At 42.2% G+C, this 22,040-nt stretch overlaps 1 protein-coding gene across 1 annotated transcript in view; it reads right to left on the reverse strand.

The window, feature by feature from the left end:
• Positions 1–12,608: 12,608 nt before the first annotated feature.
• The window catches only part of TES (testin LIM domain protein), a 41,610-nt gene continuing 32,178 nt past the window's right edge, over positions 12,609–22,040 (reverse strand). Inside the window, exons 4-7 of the mRNA XM_084785760.1 lie at positions 21,263–21,592; positions 18,912–19,127; positions 18,479–18,637; positions 12,609–13,824 (exon numbers count right to left, since the gene is read on the reverse strand). Coding sequence (XP_084641886.1) covers positions 13,636–13,824; positions 18,479–18,637; positions 18,912–19,127; positions 21,263–21,592 — 894 coding nt within the window. The 3' untranslated portion in view covers positions 12,609–13,635. The remainder of the gene's footprint in view (positions 13,825–18,478; positions 18,638–18,911; positions 19,128–21,262; positions 21,593–22,040) is intronic.

The following is a 22,040-nucleotide window of genomic DNA, read 5'->3' on the forward strand; positions in this document are numbered from 1 at the left end:
CTCATAACAGACAGAAAGAGAACAGAAGACACAGGTAACACAAAGTTGATAATTCAAATCTGGGGTTTCCCTTAGTTAAGTGTGTCCGAGGGAAAGTTCTTCCCTTAATGTGATATTGATGTGCTACTGATGACCTGGAGTTAATCACCAATGTTTAATCCATGCACCTTTGCCTCCCCAGTTCTGGGATTAAAGGCATGGCCACAAACCCTAGTGTTAAATAAATGGTAACATTTCATTTCTTAACACACCACATCTGCTTTATTATTGTCCTTCCTTCTTTCTGAACTTTACCATATGAAATGTGTAGTATGTATTTATTTCTGTATATATTATATATTCCTATTCTCTTTGAGAGAATTTATAGGCTTTGGGCTTCATTTATTGGTTAGCTATTTTTGTTGCTGCTTCCCAAGAATAAGAACATCCTCTAAAATTAATACAGTATAATGATCATATTATAATGCCAACACTGACATAGGCCTACCAAACTCATAGGATCTATTCAAAATATTCCAGTCGTCTTCAATGTCTACTGTAGCATGTATTTTGCAGATGTAGGCTACCATGACGAATCACTTCCGTTTTTCCATTTCTTTGTCTCCCTGCTTCTTGGACCTTCCTTGGCCTTCATGACATTGACAGTTTTTAAGAGCATAAGCCACTGAAGTTGTTTTCAGAATGTTTTCCAGGTGAGTGTTAGCTCTATACACCATGGCTTCTGGTGTGTATTGGTGTGACGGATTTGTCAATGCACCATATCAGGAGATCCCTTACCATCAGTTTGTCTGAGTACCAATAATGTTATTTTTTATGACTTTGATACTTCATCATTTATACCCCATTCAACTCTCCACTCTCCAGTAATCAACCCCTTAGTGCTGTGAATTTGGAAATTGTATCACATTCAGATTTTCTGTGCCATTTACATGAGCCTTCCCTAGACCTTCACATGCCAACATAGTCTTCCAACTCTTTTAGCCTTGTCAAATTTGAATTTCTGAAACCCGAACTCTCCTGAGACTCTCCATGACCCTCAGTTCTAATCAGTTGTTTTCAGTAGCATGCAAGCAAGACTGCTTCTTATGACAACTGTTCTCAACCTATGGGTCACAACCACTTTGGGACTGAATTATTTTCTTACAGGGTTTACCTAAAACTCCAGAAAGCACAAATGTTTACACTGTGGTTCATAACAGTAGCAAAATTACAGTTAGGAAGTAGCAACAAAAATAATTTTATGGTTGAGGTTCACCACCACATAGGAACTGTGTTAAAGAGTCACAGTTTTAGGAAAAGCGAGAGCCACTTGCTTATGGTAACCTGTGTAGGATAATTTCCTTTGGTCAAATAAACTTGGGGATCTATCATTATTACTATCCCTTGTATACTATACATTAGCATATTGGACACAGAAATTGTATGGGTAATGAATTCAGAATTTCTTAAATATGCATAAAAAGAGACCTTCTTCCTGCCAGTTCATTGTAACTCAAGCAACAAGTGCTTGGAGCCGCTGTTTTGCCCAGTGGCCCTTGGAAAGCACTGCGGTGCAGCTGCAGTGCCAAGGTGGCCTTCCAGTCATGCTCACGCCTTCTCTTTTTCACCTGCTCAAAGGCTGCTTCTCTCCCTGTGGTGCTCCTTCTCTTCCACCAGTGCCTGGTTACATGCACGTGCACGTCTTGCCACTGAACACACAATGCTTCTGCTTGCATGACTGTGATGCAGGCATGTCTACAATGCCACCTTCTTCCTGTTTAAGAACCCAGGTCCAATGTTGTTTTCCTCCCAACATCCATTTTTCTCTTCTCTCCTCTCTTTCTTCTGAGGACTGATGTGTTGTCTTAATCTATTGGGACGAGTATAACAAAATGTCACAGACTGGCAGGCTTGTAAAGAATAAAATCTTAGTTGTCACAGTTCTGACTTGAAACTCCAAACTCAAGATGCCTGAAGTCTCTAGATCTGATAAGGATCTGATTCTTTGTTGAAGGCCAACTTCCCCACTCAGTGACAGGCGACTTCTTAGGCCTCCTTAATAAGAATGATGAAGGTTCCCCCCCCATAACCCATTAGATCCCATTCCCACCTCTTACTCCACCTGGGTGAGGGAGGCAATTTCAACAAGAGAATTGGGAAGAATATAAGCACTCATATGGTATTCCTTGATGAATAATTGCTTACATTCCTGCTTCTTTCTCTATACACTGAGGATCTTGAGCTTATGAGCTTGGTGTACACCTTATAAATAATATCACAGCCCTTAGATCTCTATGAGCACTGATGATTGACAAAATGAATAAACACAGACCTGATGTTTTCTACATGCCTTTAGAGTGCTGTCTAATTGGTCTGTTGACATCAGTTATACCTGGTGATGATGTCACATTATTGACTCTTAAGCATCTCTTTAATAAAGTCAACACGATAATTAACCAAAAATAGATATCTTCTTATGCCTCTTGTCGTGCGCCATTTGGGTACCTTTTCAAATATTTGTTACAATTAAGGAAAGGAAAAGAACTTGACTTTTTCCCTTTGAATAATAACACAGATCAGCATCATGCATATTTCAATCTCAAAAATTTAAGATTCACAAATTAAGACTGCATGTTCATATTATTGCTTAGCTATGAGAGAAAATTTGTGGCCTATATATATCTACATTTCTAAAACATTACAATTCTCTATAGTTTGAGAAAACATATGAGCGCATTCTCTTTTTTTTTTTTAAGATTTATTTATTTATTATGTATACAGTGTTTTGCCTGCATGTACACCAGAAGAGGGCACCAGATCTCATTATAGATGGTTGTGAGCCACTATGTGGTTGCTGGGAATTGAACTCAGGACCTTTGGAAGAGCAGGTGGTGCACTTAACCTCTGAGCCATCTCTCCAGCCCATGAGCAGCATTCTCACATCTGTCTATAACTTTCACAAAAAGTCCTTGTCTTGTAAGAGTCATTTTTCTTACTGTTAAAGTGGTGATTCTTTTGACCTTTATATTTGTTCAAAATAATTGGCTGAAAGCTTTGTTTATGGGACCTGTGTGTTCTTATAGCACGTCTTTTCATTTCAGCTCACCACTGAACTGTTTCTATTACCTCCGTCTGAAAGTTAAGTCTTCTTAAAGGGTCGAGATGGGCTATTCCTAACCAGTAACCTCAGAGCTTTAGCATATGCAGCTCAGTTTCTGTCGCTGTCTTCAGACAGTTTGAGCAGTGAACTTTTCTACAGGATAGATTTTTTTTAAAATATTGCCTTCTCTTCTTTGAAATCAACAGTTGTGCTAAACTTTAGATTTATCTTCTATTTAAATGCATTTCATATAGATCATGGCACAGGAGTAGGGTATAGCATTCAGTCTCCTTGCCAACTGGGATTCATAAGGAAACCCCTTTTACTGACTGCCAACAACTGAAGAGCTTGAGATACCAAGGTCTGAGGGATCAGAGATTTGAGTGAGCTCGGACCTGGCAAGAACACAGTGTACATGCATTCCAGGTTGGAAAAAAAAGAAAGGAAGGAAAGTGGGGGGAAGGTGTTGGTAAATGCATAATAAAAGCTACCCTAAATCCAACACAACCGTGTGTGTGTGTCTGTCTGTCTGTCTGTCTGTCTGTCTGTTTCCTTCCCGTCACCTTTCTTTCATTTTCTCCCTTTCTCTTTCTCTAAAGTGTGAGGCATTGTCACTGTTCTAAAACTCCTTAACCATTGTTAAATGGTGAGCCAGTTAAATTCTCTGGCTGATCCAACACTCCAATCACAGTTGGACTTGGGCTGCTGAGCTATGTGGTGGCTTCAATCAGCATTACCATACAAGGCAGCTTTGAATTCCTCATGGTAACCTTTTTATTACTGTTTTTAAGTCTCCAAGCACTGCCAAACATCTTGAGCTTTGTGGAATGATTATAAACTTTATAAAGATAAACCTTTGATTCCACTTTGAAATTCTGCTATGGGATGCCAAAATTATAGTAAAATTGCATGTATTTCAAAATCAAAGACCTATATACCCATTTGGATCATTCAGTCATAGAAAAAATATGAGTATCATTGGGCAACTGATAAATGGGTATTGCAGGCTTTGAGAGGAAAGATGAAAATCCAGGCTGGTGGCTGCAGGGCTAGCTTGCAGTTCGGGCTGGCTGCTTGCGGATTCCTTGCATATTTCCAAAGCTGCCCCTTAACAATCTCTAAAGCATTTGTTAGAAACACTTCATAATGCAAGCTTGTTTTCCTTGGCTCCTCAGCAGAGAGGTTCTTGCTTTCAGCTCACAATTGGAGGGGTTTTGTTAGGAACAGAAAGAGTTCTGTCTGTAACAAGTGGTGCTGGTGCTGCTGCTGGCCTCCCTGTCAGGAATGAATCTCCACAGAACCAGTCACTGAGGAGTGGCCCTTCCTGTAAAGGATGAGGTTCTTGGAAGATGATCTCAGTGAGAAGGCAAATGAGCACAGCCCATCACTTTTATGTGGTGCGGATGGTAGTCTGCCATGGTGTTTATGCAGGGAAGAAGGTAGGCATGGATGCTTAGCAGGCCAGCGTGGCATGGGGAACAGGATTCAAACTCTGGGGCCTGCTTGCTCCAGGCGTAGCTGTGGTGAAATATCATCTGTTTTCTCAGTTACTCTCTTGTGAAAGGACATGACAAAAGAACTTACCTACCTTCAAGCCTTATTGCGAGGATTGAGTCATCAGCTGAAAGAACAGTCTAGAGCAGTTGCTCTCAGCATGTGGGTCATGACCTCTTTGTGTGTGTGTGGGGGGGGGGAGTTCAAACAATGCTTTCACAGAGGCCAAGTATCAGATATCCTGCATGTTAAATATGTACATTGGATTCATAACAGTAGCAGAATGAGAATTATGAAGTAGCAGTGAAATAATTTTCCGGTGGTGTTGCGGGGGGTGGGGGAGTGGTTACCACAACATGAGGAACTGTATTTGGGGTCACAGTGTTAGGAAGTCTGAGAACCACTGCTTTATAGCTTCTGTTAGAAGCACACTGAGGTAGTTTTAGAAAGGAAAGAAAGACTTAAAGTTAACATAGTTTAGGAAAAGTATCAGTCAAATTTGCTTTCCCTCTTTAAAACACACCGATGTACATGTGTTCACACTTGCACACACTGGCATAGCACATATATAAATATATGCACACAGGCACCTATACGTATGTGTATGCATACGTACAGGCACACACATGCAGATCCATACACACAAGTATAGTCACATGTATCACCTACACCTATGTACACACATATGGTCAAACACACACATGAGCAAACATGTACACATGCATACACAAAGGTAATTATTATATTATTAACTCAGCCTTTGTCAAATCTGTAATTCTTCTAACAAAGCTTGTAGGACTATCCAAGAAAATCTTGTGACTGGCCAAGTGATGGTTTCACTTTATAAGAAGCCAGAGTCATCATCAGCCTTCCATGGGAACACTACATCTTATCCTCCAGGGATGCATGCCTGGCAAAGAGGAAGCTTCACTGACAGTCTTGGGCTTCCATTTGGATGGGTAGAAGAGTTACTTAATTTATTTTGAGTGGTAATGATAATTCATACTAGCACCCTACCGCTACCTCAGGAATTAAATTATGTCATTTGTGGAAAAATATGTAGGACTGGACATTATCATATTAAGTAAATATAGGCACAGAAAAATAAGTGTCACTGTTTTTATATGTGAAATAATACACATGTGTTTATGTGTGTATGTGTGCGTATGATGTGGAACACAAAGAATGTAAGAGAGAGAAGAAAAGGGACCTACGGGGAGAAGGACAAAATATATGGGGGAGGAATGACAAAATAGCCCATGTTCTTTTCAGCATATGGGAAATCTACACTTAGTAACATATACATGTGAATATACATATATAAGATGAGGAAACAGAAGGGGGAGAAAGGCAACTAGTGAGAGAAGAGAAGACAGAAGGTAGAAGGTGGCACAGGCAAAGGGGAGAAAAGTAAAAAAAAAAGTACATGTATGAAAATATCACAACAACAACAAATGAAGATGCTACCAAAACTCGACAAGGGTATTTTGTGACGTAGGCAAATGCTGGGTGCGGGACCCTTCGGTGCTTGTGCAATAGAGCATGGAAACCACATTCAGAATGAAGTCCCAGGTTGTGCAGCAGTGCAGTGCTGTCTGTCAGCTTTCCTCTCCTCCATCCCCGTGTCACACCCAGGAGCAGGTGTGAGTTTGAAAAGAGAGGCGTGTGTGTATGGAAAACTGTGCTGTATACATTTGCCAGACAGAGCTGCCAATTCACGCTACCTTTCTTAGGAAGAGGACCTGGAAAGTCTCGTCTTTATACTTTATATCACTTACAACTACAAAGAAAGCAGTTCACACTACAATTTTGATGCACAAATGTAAGGAATAATGCAAATTGCCAACTCTGACTACCACCACACAAACCTCAAGGTCAACCGCTACATCTTTAGCTCGGCTGAGGATCACAACCAATTGCTAATTTGAATACCTGGTTTACAGTATCTCTGTACTCAAGTGGGCCCATGATATTAAAAATAAAACCGTCTTGGTGTAGATCAAGATGTTTGTGATTACTGCTTGATGATCTAAGTAGTGGCGTAGAAACAACATTTCCATCCTGTGCTTTGGCAAAAGAATAAAAAGTAGACCAGTACGAGAGCCTCTAAACTGCGGATGCAGATCACCGGCACCATCTTCTCCCAGAAACTTGTTAGAATATAAATCCTGGGGCCATACCCAAGATTTACTGAATCAGAAGGTATGGGAAAGGGGGCCCAGTCATTCATAGTTCAGAAGTCCTTTGGGTGCTCCTGGGGCACAGTCTGATTAGAGAGCCATTGGATTATATCAAGAGCGAGAGTGTAGACAGGAAGTCCAGAGGACAATTTCTGGTGAGCCTCATGAGAGCTGCTAGACCAGAACTGAAGTGCCTATGGTGCTGGAGAGAGCAGCCACAGACAGGTACAAATAAGCGTTTCAGACAGCAAGCTAGTCCGCATGCTAAGAACGTCTTGGAGTCGGTTGCACTGTACTGTGGGTGGCACCTTAGGGTAAAACAGCAATGGCCAGTGGCTTAGAAACTGTGGTTTGAAGTAGATCAAGAAGAAGAAATAAGATGATGGGAAGAGCAAGCCAGGTCTAGTAACCAGTCACCATGGAGCTGGCACAAGATTTCTTATTCTGAAGCCACGTATTTGCTGTCCATTTAAGTGAATTCTTGCTAAGAATTGTGTTTCCAAATGATGTCGTGTCTTCCCACAAGACAACACAATCCACTTCAGAAACATGTGTGCAAGCACACCCCCTAGATGAAGACTGAATCTAAACAGCCACTGGAGCCATCTCTGTGGATTGCAAGTGCCTCGGCCTTCTCACCTCTCTGCCTGGTTCAGAAAGCTAGTTCTGCCTTGGTTGACAACAGATCTAGCCCTCGGGGAATAAATTACGAGAGGCTGAGACAGCCATAGATGCTCTATTGAAATGGAAGGGTAGGTAAGCCTGCTGGGGGATTCTGGAAACATTTTTTCCTCCTGTCTGGAGTGTAAAACATCCATTTTCTCCTTTCCCCCTTATCATTTATGCTGGTGTTGGATAGGGCGTGGTGCTGAAGGGAAGACAAATGCTGAGATGGAAGGCAGCATGGAAGACCACAGGGTGCACACAGCTCGACACGACTTGTCTCGGCCAAATCTGATTAGCTGGCAGTCTTGTCTGTGGGTGACTCAGTTGTTTTTAGTTCTGGCTTAAGCATTCCTTATTACTCACCTTTCTCTAGGAAGCCACTGGGGCTGAAGTTCAGCACACTCCTCAGCCCTTCACCCCAGGCATCTAGAGTTTTCAGGCTCATTTGGAAACCACACACCCATTCTGCCTTAATGGTCTCCTCATCTGACCCTTTCTTTTCCAGGGCCCTTTTCTCTTTATATTCTGATATCTAACTGCTGTGAACTGCAGCAGCTCACCACCTTATTACCAAAACCTCTTCACAGATAGCTGAAATGAACTCCTAGTCATATCTCAAAGTCTCTGGGTTTTTTTTTCTTTTAATTAAAATGTTATTGTTACAATACTTTCAAGTACTATTTTCTCCCGTGTAGGCAGGTTGGTTGCAGTGCCTGGGAGGTAGGTAGGTAGGCACCTTCCTCACATGTTCTCTATTTGTGCTAATTCCTTTTGGTTTTTGAGAGTCACCGTTTTGAAAATGTGACACAGCTCCTCAAACCTTACCCCATATTTCTTTTCTAATCGTTCAATTCCATTTTGTTTTGAATGCCTAAAAATTAATTATCATGTTAAATAGAAGCTCCAATGACATGCTGCCGGTGAAAGGGCAAACTAATTAGACAAAGCTATTTAAGTATTTAATGTATACATGAGAGAGGAAGAAAGGACACTTCATCAAGCTAGAATAAATGCTGCATTGTGTGATGACACCCCTACATAATCCAGGGACATGGATTCTTTGCATATATGTTTCCATTTTCTATGAAACTCTAAAAAACATTCTCCATTACTTTTTGATAATATTAGTTCCTGGCTCATTCTTTCCTGCTTTGTTGTTGTTGTCCTTGTTGTGTGATGACCTCAACAAACTCATGGATTTTCATACAATACTTGTGCCATTTTTTTTTGTCTCCCTAAAATCCAACACCCATGCCCTGCATCCTATCATTGGAGAGGAGATTCCATGGGATTTTGCCAGGTGTCTGTTTCGACTCTTCAACCAAGATTTCCTCTTAATGGCACCATGGTGTCCCAGTTCTCAGTCAAACAGTATGTTGGGAGGACTGACTCCAACGTGCCTACATGCTACAGTGGCTGACACTAGCAATGGTTACTGGGCACAAGGTGCTTCTGTTGTTGGGTGAAGGTCAAGACATCCTGGGGAAATGCAGCATTGAAGAAAATCAATAGCAGCCTTTATAAATGTCATTTAAAATGCCATTCAAAACAAGTATAAAGGTTAATGGCATTTTGTTTTGAGTGTTTCAAAATATATTATCAGATTAAATAGAAGCTACAATGACATGCTTCCCATGAAAGGACAGAATAATTAGCCACAGTTATTTAAGCATCTAGCAAATATATGGGGGGAAAGCGTCCTATTAATCAAATCACAATGCCTGTTAGATTGTGTGCTAAAACCGTATCTACATAACGCAGGGAAGTGGGCCTTTTTTCATGTATGTAAGCATTCTGTACAGTCAAGAGTTAAGACTGAGCAGTTACCAGTGGTCAGTAAAGGCAGGGGGGAGCATGTCAGAAATGGCTACCTAGTGATTTTTTTTTTAATGAAGCCAGGGACAGTCATACATTTCTCTAAGGAATTGCAGACAGACTCAGAAGACAAGTTCAGATATGCCAGGCATTTTGAAACAAGGGCTTAAAGCTATTCTTGGGTTGTGGTGTCTCTTTGGTAACCATAGTGAAGTTGGAAGAACGTAAACACTACGTGTTACAAATTGCTTAAGGATGACTTGACACTGACTCTCTTGCCTTTGGTGAAATTCATCTGAAACACTTGAGTCAAGTTGGAAATCTATGCTTAAAGACTTCAGTCACTGTGGTTCAAACCGGGGCTTATTAAAGAAGAGACATTCTGTAGTCCCTTGTTTAAAAAAAAAAAAAAATCCCTGCAGCTCGCCAGCCCAGGGAAGCTCCCCCTGGTGGTGTGGGTGCAGGACAGCTGGTGGGCTGACCCACTCAACTACCACCCAGGCCCAGACGCAGGGCATGGAGGTGGTCCACCCCAACGTCTACCCCATTCATGACCTGCTGGAACATGTAAAGGAGCCTGTCCTGCAGATCCATAGCTGCAGGATCTCCATGACACAGGGCAACAACAGGTTATACGAGAGGAGCCCCAGTGAGGATCCTGTATTGATAGTGTAGCAAGCTGCCAGAGGCCTTGAACCAGACCAGTGACTCATGGCAGTGAACATTTGCAAGTAAAGCTGTGTGGGCCAAAGGGCACACTGTGTGACACACCATGATCAACTGCAGCTTCCACAGTGAGATTCTTTTATTTTGTTCTGTTCTGTTTCGGGTTTACTATTACTATCTTTGTTCCGTTTTCTTTTGGGGGTGAGGTTGCAAGGATGGAGGGAAGATACGAAGGGACAAGGAGATGAGTGGGATTAGGGTGCATGGTGTGACCTTCACCATCAATAAAGGTAAAAGATAAGCATAACATGTCACAATTATGGAGGCCAACAATCCTAGAGCAACTGGCGTTTCTTAAGGGCAACTGAATTAAAAAATCCCATCAATTTCTCAATTCATAATTGTATGCAGGGTTATAAAAATATTCTATCTAGAGCTGAACAGGGTATGTGCAGCCTCCATGGAGGAGCGCATGATCAACCACTCCTGTGTGAACCTCCAGGGAGGGCATTAAGCAGTGTCCCTTGAATTGTCTTCCAGAAGCTCATGCTGAATTGACATTTCTCTTTGCATTTCCTGGACCCCAAGAAAGTTCGCCGTTCTTTTTCTTCACTGAACCCTCTTGAGTTGCCACCCACTGCTGCTCAGGGGACAAGACACGCAGAGGCCACTGTCATGTCTTTTAATATCCAAGATGGTGGCTTCTGTGGAGGAAGAGGGTGTCTCTGGTCTTGCCCTAAGCATCAGTGACGCTTCTGTGCTCTCTTCTAGTGAGCATTTTGTACTGTTACCCGCAATGATGTGATTGTGAAATTCACGCCACATCAGACATAGAAACTCTAAGTTCTGCTCCTAAGAAATGAACTCGAATGAGTCTCTAATGAGAAAAACGTATTAATTCATCAATACCAGGGGATTATAACTTTAAAATGTTTTACATTGTTCACATTTGGGAAAAGAAATGCACAAATCCAGATTTAAAACTTCCATGGGGGCGGGGGGAGAAGGAGAGAGAGGAGGGGGAGTTTTCTTCATTGCTAGTCCATCTACGGGAGTCCAGCCCACTGTGGGCAGTGTCAGTGCTAGGCTGAGCTGTGTAAGAAAGCTAACTGAACAAGCCGAAGGGAACAAGTCAGCAGGGAGAATTCCTCCAAAGCCTGTTTCAGGTCCTGCCTCTAGGTTCCTGCCTTGGTTTCCCCTCAATACCCGATTATAACCTATTAGCCAGATACCACCCAGAAATTGTTTTGGTGTCAATCTTAGCAACAACAAGGACAAACTAGGATACCAACTAACAACAAAAAATGCTCAGTTGTCTTGAGAACCTCTTAAGCAGAGGAGCTCATGACTTCGCACTACAAAGACAAACTAAGACTATTCAAGAGAGAGACAGGCATAGTGGATCTAGGCCACACCCACACTTTATGTGCTCACACCCTCAGTGACTGATATCCTTAGTACCAGCCTTATTCTGTCTTAGCTGGAGGCATAAGGGACAGCAGAGCAGGCTTGGAAAGAGGAGGCTATGGTGGGTGAAGGTGGCTCTGTTCCACCTTACGCTCACTTTGCCAATGTCTGGGGAAAGTATTAAACTTTATAGTCAAAATGGACTGGAAATTATCTGTCACCTTTTAAGGCAAACCAAGGCAGAGATAAAAGTGGTGTTTACGGGCAAAGATACATATTTCACCGGGATATTGTGTGTGGAACTGGCTTTCTCACTGTTCTCTGTGTTCAGACCATTGGAGGAGGCTTAATGCAGAGGGAATACAGTGTACTTGTTAAGTATTCGTGTGTCTACTCTGTGTGTGTTGCGTGTGCATGCTTGTAACACATAGAACAACAGAATTCAACAGTAACTGAAAACTGAACAAAGAAAAAAAAAACCAAAAACCTAAAAATCCAAACCATATTGTCCTAAGTATGTGTCAGAAAAATTAAACTACTAAGACAGAAATACTTAAGACTGGGGAGCCAGGCTGTGCTTACCCAGCATGCAGAAAACTCTGCGTTCAATCAATAGCACAGCACAAACAAAGAGCTGTGTGATCCTAGCATTTGGGGAAAGAGGCAAGAAGACCGAAGTTCAAGGTCATCTTTGGCCACATAGTGATTCTGAGGTCATCCTAAGATACATGAGATCCTATCTCAAAACAAAACAACAAAACCAGTTTCAGATGAAAGAAAAACACACACACAAAGTCTGCTAATAATCTGGAATTGAGAAAAACAAAATCCTAGGAGAGTTTATAAGATCGTATTTATAGCCAGGCATAATGGGGAACACTTGATATCTTAACACTTGGCTGGCGAGTGCAGGGTAACTGAGAGCTAGAGATAGGCTAGTCAGGCTACCTAGTGAGACCCTGCCTCATAAACAAAAACAAACACAAAAACAACAAAAACAAAACAACTTCCTCACAAGACAAGTAAAAATACAATGCTTGATTCTCTTAAAGTTCACCTAAAATAATGACACCTCTTATAAAAACCTCTGCATGACCTAAGAATTGCCAAACGGTCCTGATTTAAAGCTTCATGAAAGCACCCTTTCCCTGCAATGAGAAACACAGGCTGTCTGGCCTGTCAGCAGACTTTACTTTTCAGGGTTATTTTTACTCTTGGAGACAGCGCCCCCTGCTGTACTATATTCTTAACTGCAGAAGGATTTTTTTCCACTCACAAAAGGATGTAGAAAAAGACAATCATTAAAGTGAAAGAGACTTTATTTTGAATAACATATTAACTCATTCCATTTAATATTCATAGTGCATAGTTATGTGTGAAAGCATACAAAGGAAAAAAATTAAAAGCACCCAAAGATGGGAGTGCACAGGCAAGAATACAGTCTGTGTGTCTACAGCAAGCTTAGAGGTAGCCCAAGAGAGTACCCATCAGGTAAGACTGAAAGTCATGAAAAGAAAAACTGAGTCAAACTAAGGCCGGGAAGTGACATTGGCACAAGTTATACTTCCCAGTGTACAAAACCTATACACATTCTTTGGATTTCAGAAATAATAAATGAATAGCCTACTTTTATGTTATGGGCAAAAAAAAAAAAAAAATCTCTAAGAGCAAAGTGCACATATTGTCCATATTGTCCCAACCACATCCATATAAAATGTTCAAGGTCACACAGGGAGGTAACTAGATGACAAAGGAGAACACTGAGAGGTGAAGCAAATAGAAATGCAATAAGAAAGAGGCCCCTCTGCCCCAGCCAGGGGATGCAATTGGAGCATCCACTGTGCGCCACATGCCTGACAGAAGGAACTCACTGAATGGCATCATGCCACCATACGGGACAGTGAGACAAGCTGAGTGCACAGTGTCATATCAGGCAACAACTAATTCCCTTTACATTTTCCATGTGAATCAAAGCATAGAATTCGACATGTTCACGTCTCCCAGGCCAATGAATACATATATCACAGTATTTGGCACTAGGGGTATACAGTTTTAAAGAATAACTAAATTCAAGCTTCCAATTCAAAGATTTAATATGTGGACATTAAAGCTACGATTCTTTACTTTTGGGAAAAAAAATGTGCTTAAAGCAGTCATTTAAAATTAAAACAGAATTTGTAAGGATGAAAACAAGAAAAATATTGGACAAAATCTTCTGGTTTGTTATATAGTTTTTTTTCCCCTTTTATTATTTTTTCGAATTGCCTGTTATCATGAAACGCAGGCCACTTTGGACAGCTGTGGTCAATACTGCTCCGCGCGCTCCTCTCAGGACACCATCCTCTTACACTCCACGGAACAGAACACCATCCCTTCTATAGGGATGAACTTCTGCCCAATCAGACACTTGCTGCAGCAGGAGCACAGGAAGCACTCTGTGGATGCATGCCAGCTGAAGCCGTTGTACGTCACTCTCTGCACTTCCGGGTCGATGGCGTTGTGGCATCCTTGACACACCTGCTCGGGAATAAAGCACAGAGAAGCGTGTTAGAGACTGACCATGCCAGCCTGAGGGCAAACCGAACCTGAGTCTGTAGATGACAAATTTTTAAAGGCTATAAAAGAGACACAAATGCCGGGCATGGTGGCGCACGCCTTTAATCCAAGCAGGTGGGAGGCAGAGGCAGGGGGATCTCTGTGAGTTAGAGGCCAGCTTGGTCTACAGAGCAAGTTCCAGGACAGCCAGAAGTACACAGAGAAACCCTGTCTCAAAAAGCAAACAAACCAACATAAGATACACAGTGGCAGTGACATATTGGTGAAACATTTTAGTCAGCAGGGACCTATATGCCGAGCATGGTGGGAAACAGCAGGTAAAAGGCAAATGGGTGGAAGAGAGGCTCATAAGATGTCCCTGTTGTGGGGTGAATAGGAAGTTCTCACAGCAAGTCCCAAAGCACTGCCTTTGTTTCCAGCTAATTTTGTGAGATTTCACAAAAATAATTAGAATGAAGTTTTATAAGATTGTTTTTTCCCCCTCACTCATTAAGCTCTGAAGTGGTAATATCAGACCTATAGCATGAACACATCATGCCTTTGACATGGACACATCATACCTGTGACACAGACATGTGTGATTATTAATTAACATCACTAATTTCTAGAGAGTGATAAATTAAAGTGAAAATCATACTCCAAGTAATTAAGAATTCGATTAAAAATACAGACAGTATTTAAGAATAATGAGTGCACACCATAAATATACCTTGTAGTTAATGATCTTCTGTTCTGTCATAAGATTAGTCATTATTTATTTATCATCTATGCCATGGCATTTCATACTTTCATTCATTCATTCATTCATTCATTCATTCAATTTCATTTACTCTCTGCACCACTCAGTGTTTTGTTTTGTTTTGCCTATGGAAATGGTATCAGGCTGGACCCAGATTCCTGATCCTTCTCCCTTCACCTCCCTAGTGCTGTGAGAACTTGTGATTTACAGAGTGCTGGGGGTCAAAGCCAGGGCTCCATGCGTACTGTGCAAGTAGTGTACTAACTGAACTGAACTGGACTCCCAGCCCACACTCAGCGCCCTAGGTATGTTATACTCAAATACACAAATGACGCCAACACACACATATGTCCACACGCAGCAGAATAGTCTTCTGAACTAAACACACATATGAAGAGAACAAGAGACAATCCTCTAAATTAGGGCAGAAACCAACTCACTGAAACCTCCAAAGCACCAGAGAGCTCATTTGCATTCTGGATTATATATGATCTCAGTAAATGTTTTAAAAGCCCTGGAGTACTAGCAGGTGACACTGACCAACATTAAGCACCACTTGTCTCTTGGTCAGGAGTCACCACGATGAGCAGGGACATTTCAATCCTTTAGATGAAAAGCTATCAATATACGTTTGTGAGTCGGGTAAACTGTCTGGGAAACTAAGTGATGCATGCCACACATAGCCACCTTAATCCTGAGATACACTTTCTGTATACTTTCGAGCTATATAGGTTATTACAAAGACTATGTACAATCTATGGGTCAAATCTGGCTGGTAAACAGGGAAATGCTTTCTTTGCATAGTCCAGATAGGAGTCCTGAGCACAACAAATGTCAGGGTTAAAACCATACATGCACCCTGAATCCACGGTACATTGTGTAAACAGCGGTTTTCCACGGATTTTCTATAGAATAATAGCTCAAGTAGAATGTTCTAGTTTTCTGTACTCCATATTAGTCTTTTAACACTTTCAGATTGTGTGACAGAGGAGGCATTTCACACAGAATGTTTTATTTCCTTATGATTTGCCTTCTTTTTTCTCAGTTTTATAGAACTATTTGTAGTTATTTTTTTATTATTAGTTAAAACACATTTTTCATTTTTAGTATAGAGAAGAAGACAAAAACAATGTATTCACTTACATATGAAATTAAGAAATTATTTAGGTCGAAAGCCATCATATGATATAGAAATGGCATGTTGAGTTTACGGCTTGTGGTTCCATATGGTTTAGCTTCATGGATACATTTGATGACCTTTCACTCTAGAATCCTGTATATGACTCCAGGTGTTACCAGCAGATCCCTGCTTATTCAAAAGCTCAAAGCTACATGTGCACAGAGGGCCTCCAGGGGACTAGACCCTTCATCACAGTGTGCCTGGCAGTGCACCTCCTGTGATCGTGAATCTCACACAGCTAAAAGAGCTGCTTCTGCCATCCCTCCTGCTTCTTTTATCCTAACACAAGATGTGGGGTAGCTAATGCTACTGTAACGGCTGCAGATGGGATGCCTGGGTGGCCAGTGGAAGGCCAAGGCCGGGAGTGCATGAAGACAAACCAGGCATCGGCCCTTCTCACTGCTCCTTCTAGGTAACTGTAGCCCAGAAATGCCCTGTTCAGACTGAGGACATTTCTTCAGGCTTGAAAATGTTTTCTCTTTCACTTTAAATAAATAAATAAATAAATAAATAAATAAATAAATAAAACCTGTTAAAATCTCTACACAAATTAACATAGTAAATTAAATAATCTTTAAAGGTTCACAACCATTTTTTTTTTTCCTGCTCAGGTGAGATAAAGATATCTCGTTTTAATTTTAGGCAAAGCCAATGTTTCCCTTTACTGAGAAAGTAACTCTTCTAGAAGAAACAATGGCATGTTATAAAATTAAGTGATTAGATATTCTTTTTCAAAAACGTTTCTCTTAAAAATACATTTACTTCTGTCAACTGATTAGATGTAATAATATGTCAGTAAACATGGAGGTGCAATAACAACAGCTGAATAAAGCAGTTTCACTTGTTTACACCTTGACTGTGCAAATAGTTGTGGGGATCTGTTGTGCTGCTCTAGTGTTTGGAGCAGAGAGAAAACATCCCTGCCCTCAGGGATTTATATTTGGTTCTTAAAAACAGGATGATACATCCGACAAAAGCTGAACATTATGACATCTTTCTTTTGTACACAAAGTTACCACCATGTTAGGTTATATGATGTATTAATGCATGTAACTATTTAATATCATGTTCCTGAGAGAAGGGAGGCCTAGGATGAGTCCCAAATGAGAAATAAGAGGTAAACATGTCAGTAATTCAAGGATTTTCCAAGGGTAGATACTGAGGATAGATGAAAAGGAAAACTCTATTTTCCAGCTGCTGCACACAAACACACACAAGCACGCGCGCGCGCGCGCGCACACACACACACACACATGCATACACACACACACACACACACACACACACACACACACACACACACACAAAATGGAGGTTAGCCAGAAAGAAAGAGATGGAGTAGAGAACTGGAAAAGTTGTGAAAACTGAGTTTGGAGAAACACATAGGTATTTATATAAAACAAGGAATAGGCGAGAGCGAGCGAAAGACAAACAACGGAAGAACTAAGCCCAGAGGTAACATGCCTGGGTTAGATAACTGCAATGTGTGACAGGCAAGCAAAGACGGGGTAGGTGCATTAGGCAAAGGCTTAGCACGGCTTTGGGCAGGTGGTCTGCCAGTGTCATGGAAGGTGGTTTTCAGCAAGGTGACTGTTGGAAGCAGGGGCAGATCTGTGATGACAGTAACTAAATTCCCAAACATGAAAGTCTTAAGATGAGCAGCTGTCAGGATCTGAGAAGGGCTGAGGAGGCACAGTGGGCAGAAAATATGTGAAGTGGTGAGCCAAGACTGAAGACGGGCAGACGGCAACATTTGCCTTTTTCTTAAAGCATTATACTTTTAGAACTACACATAGGTATTTTTCCTTACCCACAGGAATCCCCTATGAAATAGCTTAGAGGGATCTTGAACTAAAGGAAATAAGAGCTTAGCCTTCTGATATTCCTGGCTTATAAGCCCGACTATACATGGTCATCTTTTCACCATGTATCTACATTACCATCTCTTGGCCAGCATGCAGTAGCCACAGCTCTGTGTAACACAAAATGGATGCAATTTTAAAAAAAATTACACTCTCACATTAAGCACCTGAATGGCCCACACAATAAATCCAAATATACAGGCCAATTTTGTTGTCCCAGATCAATTCCGTGAGCATTTAATTAAGAAACAGTCACTTAATAATCTCCAGGTAGCAAAACAAGGTCCTAGTGGGTGTATTAGTAGCACGTACAGAAATCATTTTTTAAAGACTTATTTATTTTAGTACTTTTTATCTGTATTAGTGTTTTACCTGCATACATGTCTATGTACCATGTATGTGCCTGGTGCCTGAAGAGGCCAGAACCACCCTCTCGGAGGTCTAGATGATTGTGAAATGCTTAGGCTCGAACCCAGGTCCTCTGGAAAGCGCAACAAGCTCTCTTAACTGCTGAGCCAACTCTAAAGCTCCCAAAAACCATTTTAAGTGGAATCTGATCTGCAGTAATAAGAACAGATCCATTCCTATGAAGGGATTTTTTAGGAAATTATTACCAGGCATCATATATAATCTGTACAGCAAACACACAGGTAGAATGAGCCATCCTGAGGTGCCAGTAGTGGGTGGCTTATGACTTTTGTCCTGACTAGGAAGGAATCGCATGCTTTCCTTGTACGGGTTGGCTCTTGCCCTCCCACTTTCAGGTGATGTAGAGAGAGACAGAAACAGAAGTCACTGCACAGGCTGAGGCAACTGGGTCCCTGTGCGGCTTACCACAGCATGGTTCTTCACGTAGCAGGGCTTGCACACAGGCTTGTCATTGACCATCACGTATATCTCTCCTGCCAGGATGTTGTCACAGTCAAAGCAGCAGAAGTGTTTCAGGTGCCAATTCTGGTTCTCTGCTTGGGTATATTCATTACTGAATATCAGCTGGCAAGAGGGGGAAAAATGAAACCCGTCAGGCACTTAAGCCTCCAAGAGTAGATTCTTAAGCTTAACAGTTGAAAATGGTAACATCCGGCTTGAGTTTACCAGGGGGAAAAAAAAAATCAATCAGCCTTTTGTTTCGGATAGTTCTCATTAGTTTACTCAGGACACCCAGAGCACACAGGGTTGGCGCTTGGTGGACGCCTGTTGTCTCCTGGATACCAGAGATGTGGGGCACAGGGGAGAGGCTGCAAGAAGGTGTGCCTGGAGAGCGTACCTCGTCACAGCCAGCACAGCGGGGCTTCTCGCTGTCGCAGTAATGTCTGCCACAGTACAGCTTCCCATTCTTCCAGAAGTAAATCAGGTCAACCAGGAGCTCGCCACAGACGCTGCAGATGAAACAGGCCGGGTGCCAGAATTTATCACAGCTGGCCCTTTCGGCGTAGATGGCTGGGTCCCCCTCCTTCATGGTCTGTTTGCAGCAGTAACAGGACTAAGGGGAAAGAACGCAAACCACAGTCGTCAGAGCACTGGCACCCACGGCCCCTGAGTTAGGGTATGCCAAGCAAGCTGTGCCTACAGACACCACAACAGGGACCAGACATCGCCATGAAATGGAATCACTCAGCTTCCGTCTGTTGAAATCAACTTCTGCCCTGTGTACAACACAGCACCGACTGGAAGTTATTGACGGGGAAAAGGTTAATAGTAGTTTCACCTCAGTTTTATGTCAGTTCTCTGAAGAAATGATTACGTAAGAGCTGTGAGTAAATGTTTTGAGCATTATACCTATTAACTGACCGTGCCAATTGGATCTAGGAGAAAAACATTACAGTCAGCTCCGGCCTGGTGCTTTACTTATCTGAATTGTGATCCTCCTTTATCTTCCAGCCATGACAAAACAAAAACAAAAACAAAAACACCAACTCTTTGCAGAGACTTTTAAAAGACCCTTGCCAACACAGCTCCCTAGATTCAAGGCTATGGTCTCACAAGCAAGCTAGATTACCCCAAGCATATATTAGTCCAATTAATGTTAGATAAGTTCTCTGATTAGATTTGAGGCCTGCTCCATACGAGGGAATTTATACTTGTTACTATAAGCCCGGCCAAAACCCATGGCTGCGGAGGTATTGGGCCTGCTGGGGAACTTACTACTGTTGCTCAGCTGTGTTGCTATAGCAACAAACCGTGATGAGTGCAGAGACTCAGAAAGCTCAGGGAGCTGAGGACAAACGACAGTTGGGTGCTCAGATCTAGAGAGAACATGTACACTCCTTGGGGGATGTCTTGGAAGGAAGAGGACAAAGACCGCAGGAACTGGAGGACAGGGAGAGAACGGCTGTGCGATGTTGTCTGCTGGGTGTGACTCCAGCATGCCAAGAGGGTCTCACAGAAGCAGAGGCTGGCTGCACTGGGCCTCCACGTGACTGGGCCAGGCAACAGTCAACCGCGAGCATCAGGGAGGAGCTCACAGGGCCATGTCCCTCCTTGCTAAACTATTGGTGACTGATGGATTCTGCGGGAGGAACAGGCGTTGTCTTCATCTGTGTACTCACTGGTGAGCCCGCAAGGCTCCAATACATAGGTCCAGTCCCTTGGCCACACGGTCTCTGTTGAACTCAGTAGATGGCAAAAGAATAGAAGAAACGTGAGGAAGGGACATGGGGGCTTAACAGGAATAGCGGGAAGATTCGAGAGGGATGGGAGTAACCTCAATGTACAATGTGTGTGTGTGAAGTTCTCGAAGCACACACTGAGTCAAACTTGAGAAAGGAAAGGAAAACAGCTCGTTAATGTGGGGGTTAACAGAGCGTTTAACAGGAGGTGATAGGGGCTATGGTCTACATCTATCACAATAAGGTACAAAGCCTCAATGTGTTCTCTGCTAAAGTGAGATAAAGATGATTTTTAGTGATGTCCTCATTACTCAGTGTTACAACGCTCGCCAATATAACTAAACTAGAGAAACATCTAATAGATATAAAAGGTAACCAATCAATACAAGGACTATGCTTAGAAGCAGATGCTGGGGCCGGAGAGATGGCTCAGCAGTTAGGAGCACCTGGCTTCTCTTCCAGAGGACCTGGGTTTGATTCCCAGCACTCACATGGTAGCTCACAAGTGTCTACACTGCAAGTCCCAGGGGATCCAACAACCTCCTCTGACCCCCGTGGGCACTGCATGCATGTGGTATACAGACATACATGCAGGCAAAAAACATCCATACGTATAAAAATAATAAATAAATAAAATGTTCTAAAGAGCCTTTTAAAGAAACAGATTGGTAGTTTATTCAAGTAAGAAGCTAAAAAGCTAATGCCAACTACTGTGAACACAAAAAACTCAAAACTGCTCTTCAAAATAATCAGAAAGTTTGACTTCGGATAGACACCTCAAACATCCAAATGTAATTCTCAAGGTAAGTCTAAACTGAATTTTTACTCATTTTGTTTCTCTTACTGTAATCCTTTTAGAAACAGAGGAATGACCCCGAACACACACACACACACACACACACACACACACACACACACACACACACACACACTCGCACACATGCACGCACGCCCTAAGAAAGAAAAGGATCCACAAAACACAACGCAAGTCAACAGTGTGACTACTCACATACTGGATCTTCTTGGGCTCAGCGGAATTGTCTGTAGGACCCACTGCTGCCGGGGTGTTTCTGTCCCCAGCAGGGCTGTGCACCTTGTCGCCCTGAGCGTTCAGCTCGGAGGGAAGCTTCACATCACCCACTCCCAGGGCCTCGTTCTTGTACTTCTTCACAAACTGCTCCATCTCCTTCACCTCTTTGGGAGACAACTCATGGCACTTAGACGGGTCCTGGTCATGCGCAGGGAGCTGCTTCGCCAGCTGCTTCTTCCGGTACTGCGCGCCCTCCGAGCCCGCCACTGGCTGCTTCTCCTTCGGCAGCATCTGCATGTATTGCCTGGCCTGGGGTGCAGGGAGACCAGCGCTAAGTGGGATTGTTCAATCTTTCCTAACGCTCGCCAGAAACAAGTTTACTTAAGGAGAAGGGAGTTTCATCCTTTGACTATAAACATCTAGAGACACCAACACATAGAAAACAGGTTTCAATGAGTATAATGGACACGTTTTTCTCCATGAAATTAACTCCATCCAGTTTTTACGAATATTAGGATTATTACTGTTTACTTGTGCTAAATCAGCAGATGTGTCGCTATATGAAACATTTGGGTAGATCGTTATGAGTGTAGGGTGGACCCGTGGCATGTTCATAATATACAAACATCATTTGCAAGATTTATTGTAATGCCCTAAATGACTCTACAATTCTTTATCTAGTTGTCATAATAATAGAAGGAGCTTGATGCAAAATCACATTTTTTGCCTTTTATAGTAAGAAAAAATATAACGTTGG

Source organism: Acomys minous, assembly GCF_964271855.1.
Source record: "Acomys minous genome assembly, chromosome: 6".
NCBI lineage: Eukaryota > Metazoa > Chordata > Mammalia > Rodentia > Muridae > Acomys > Acomys minous.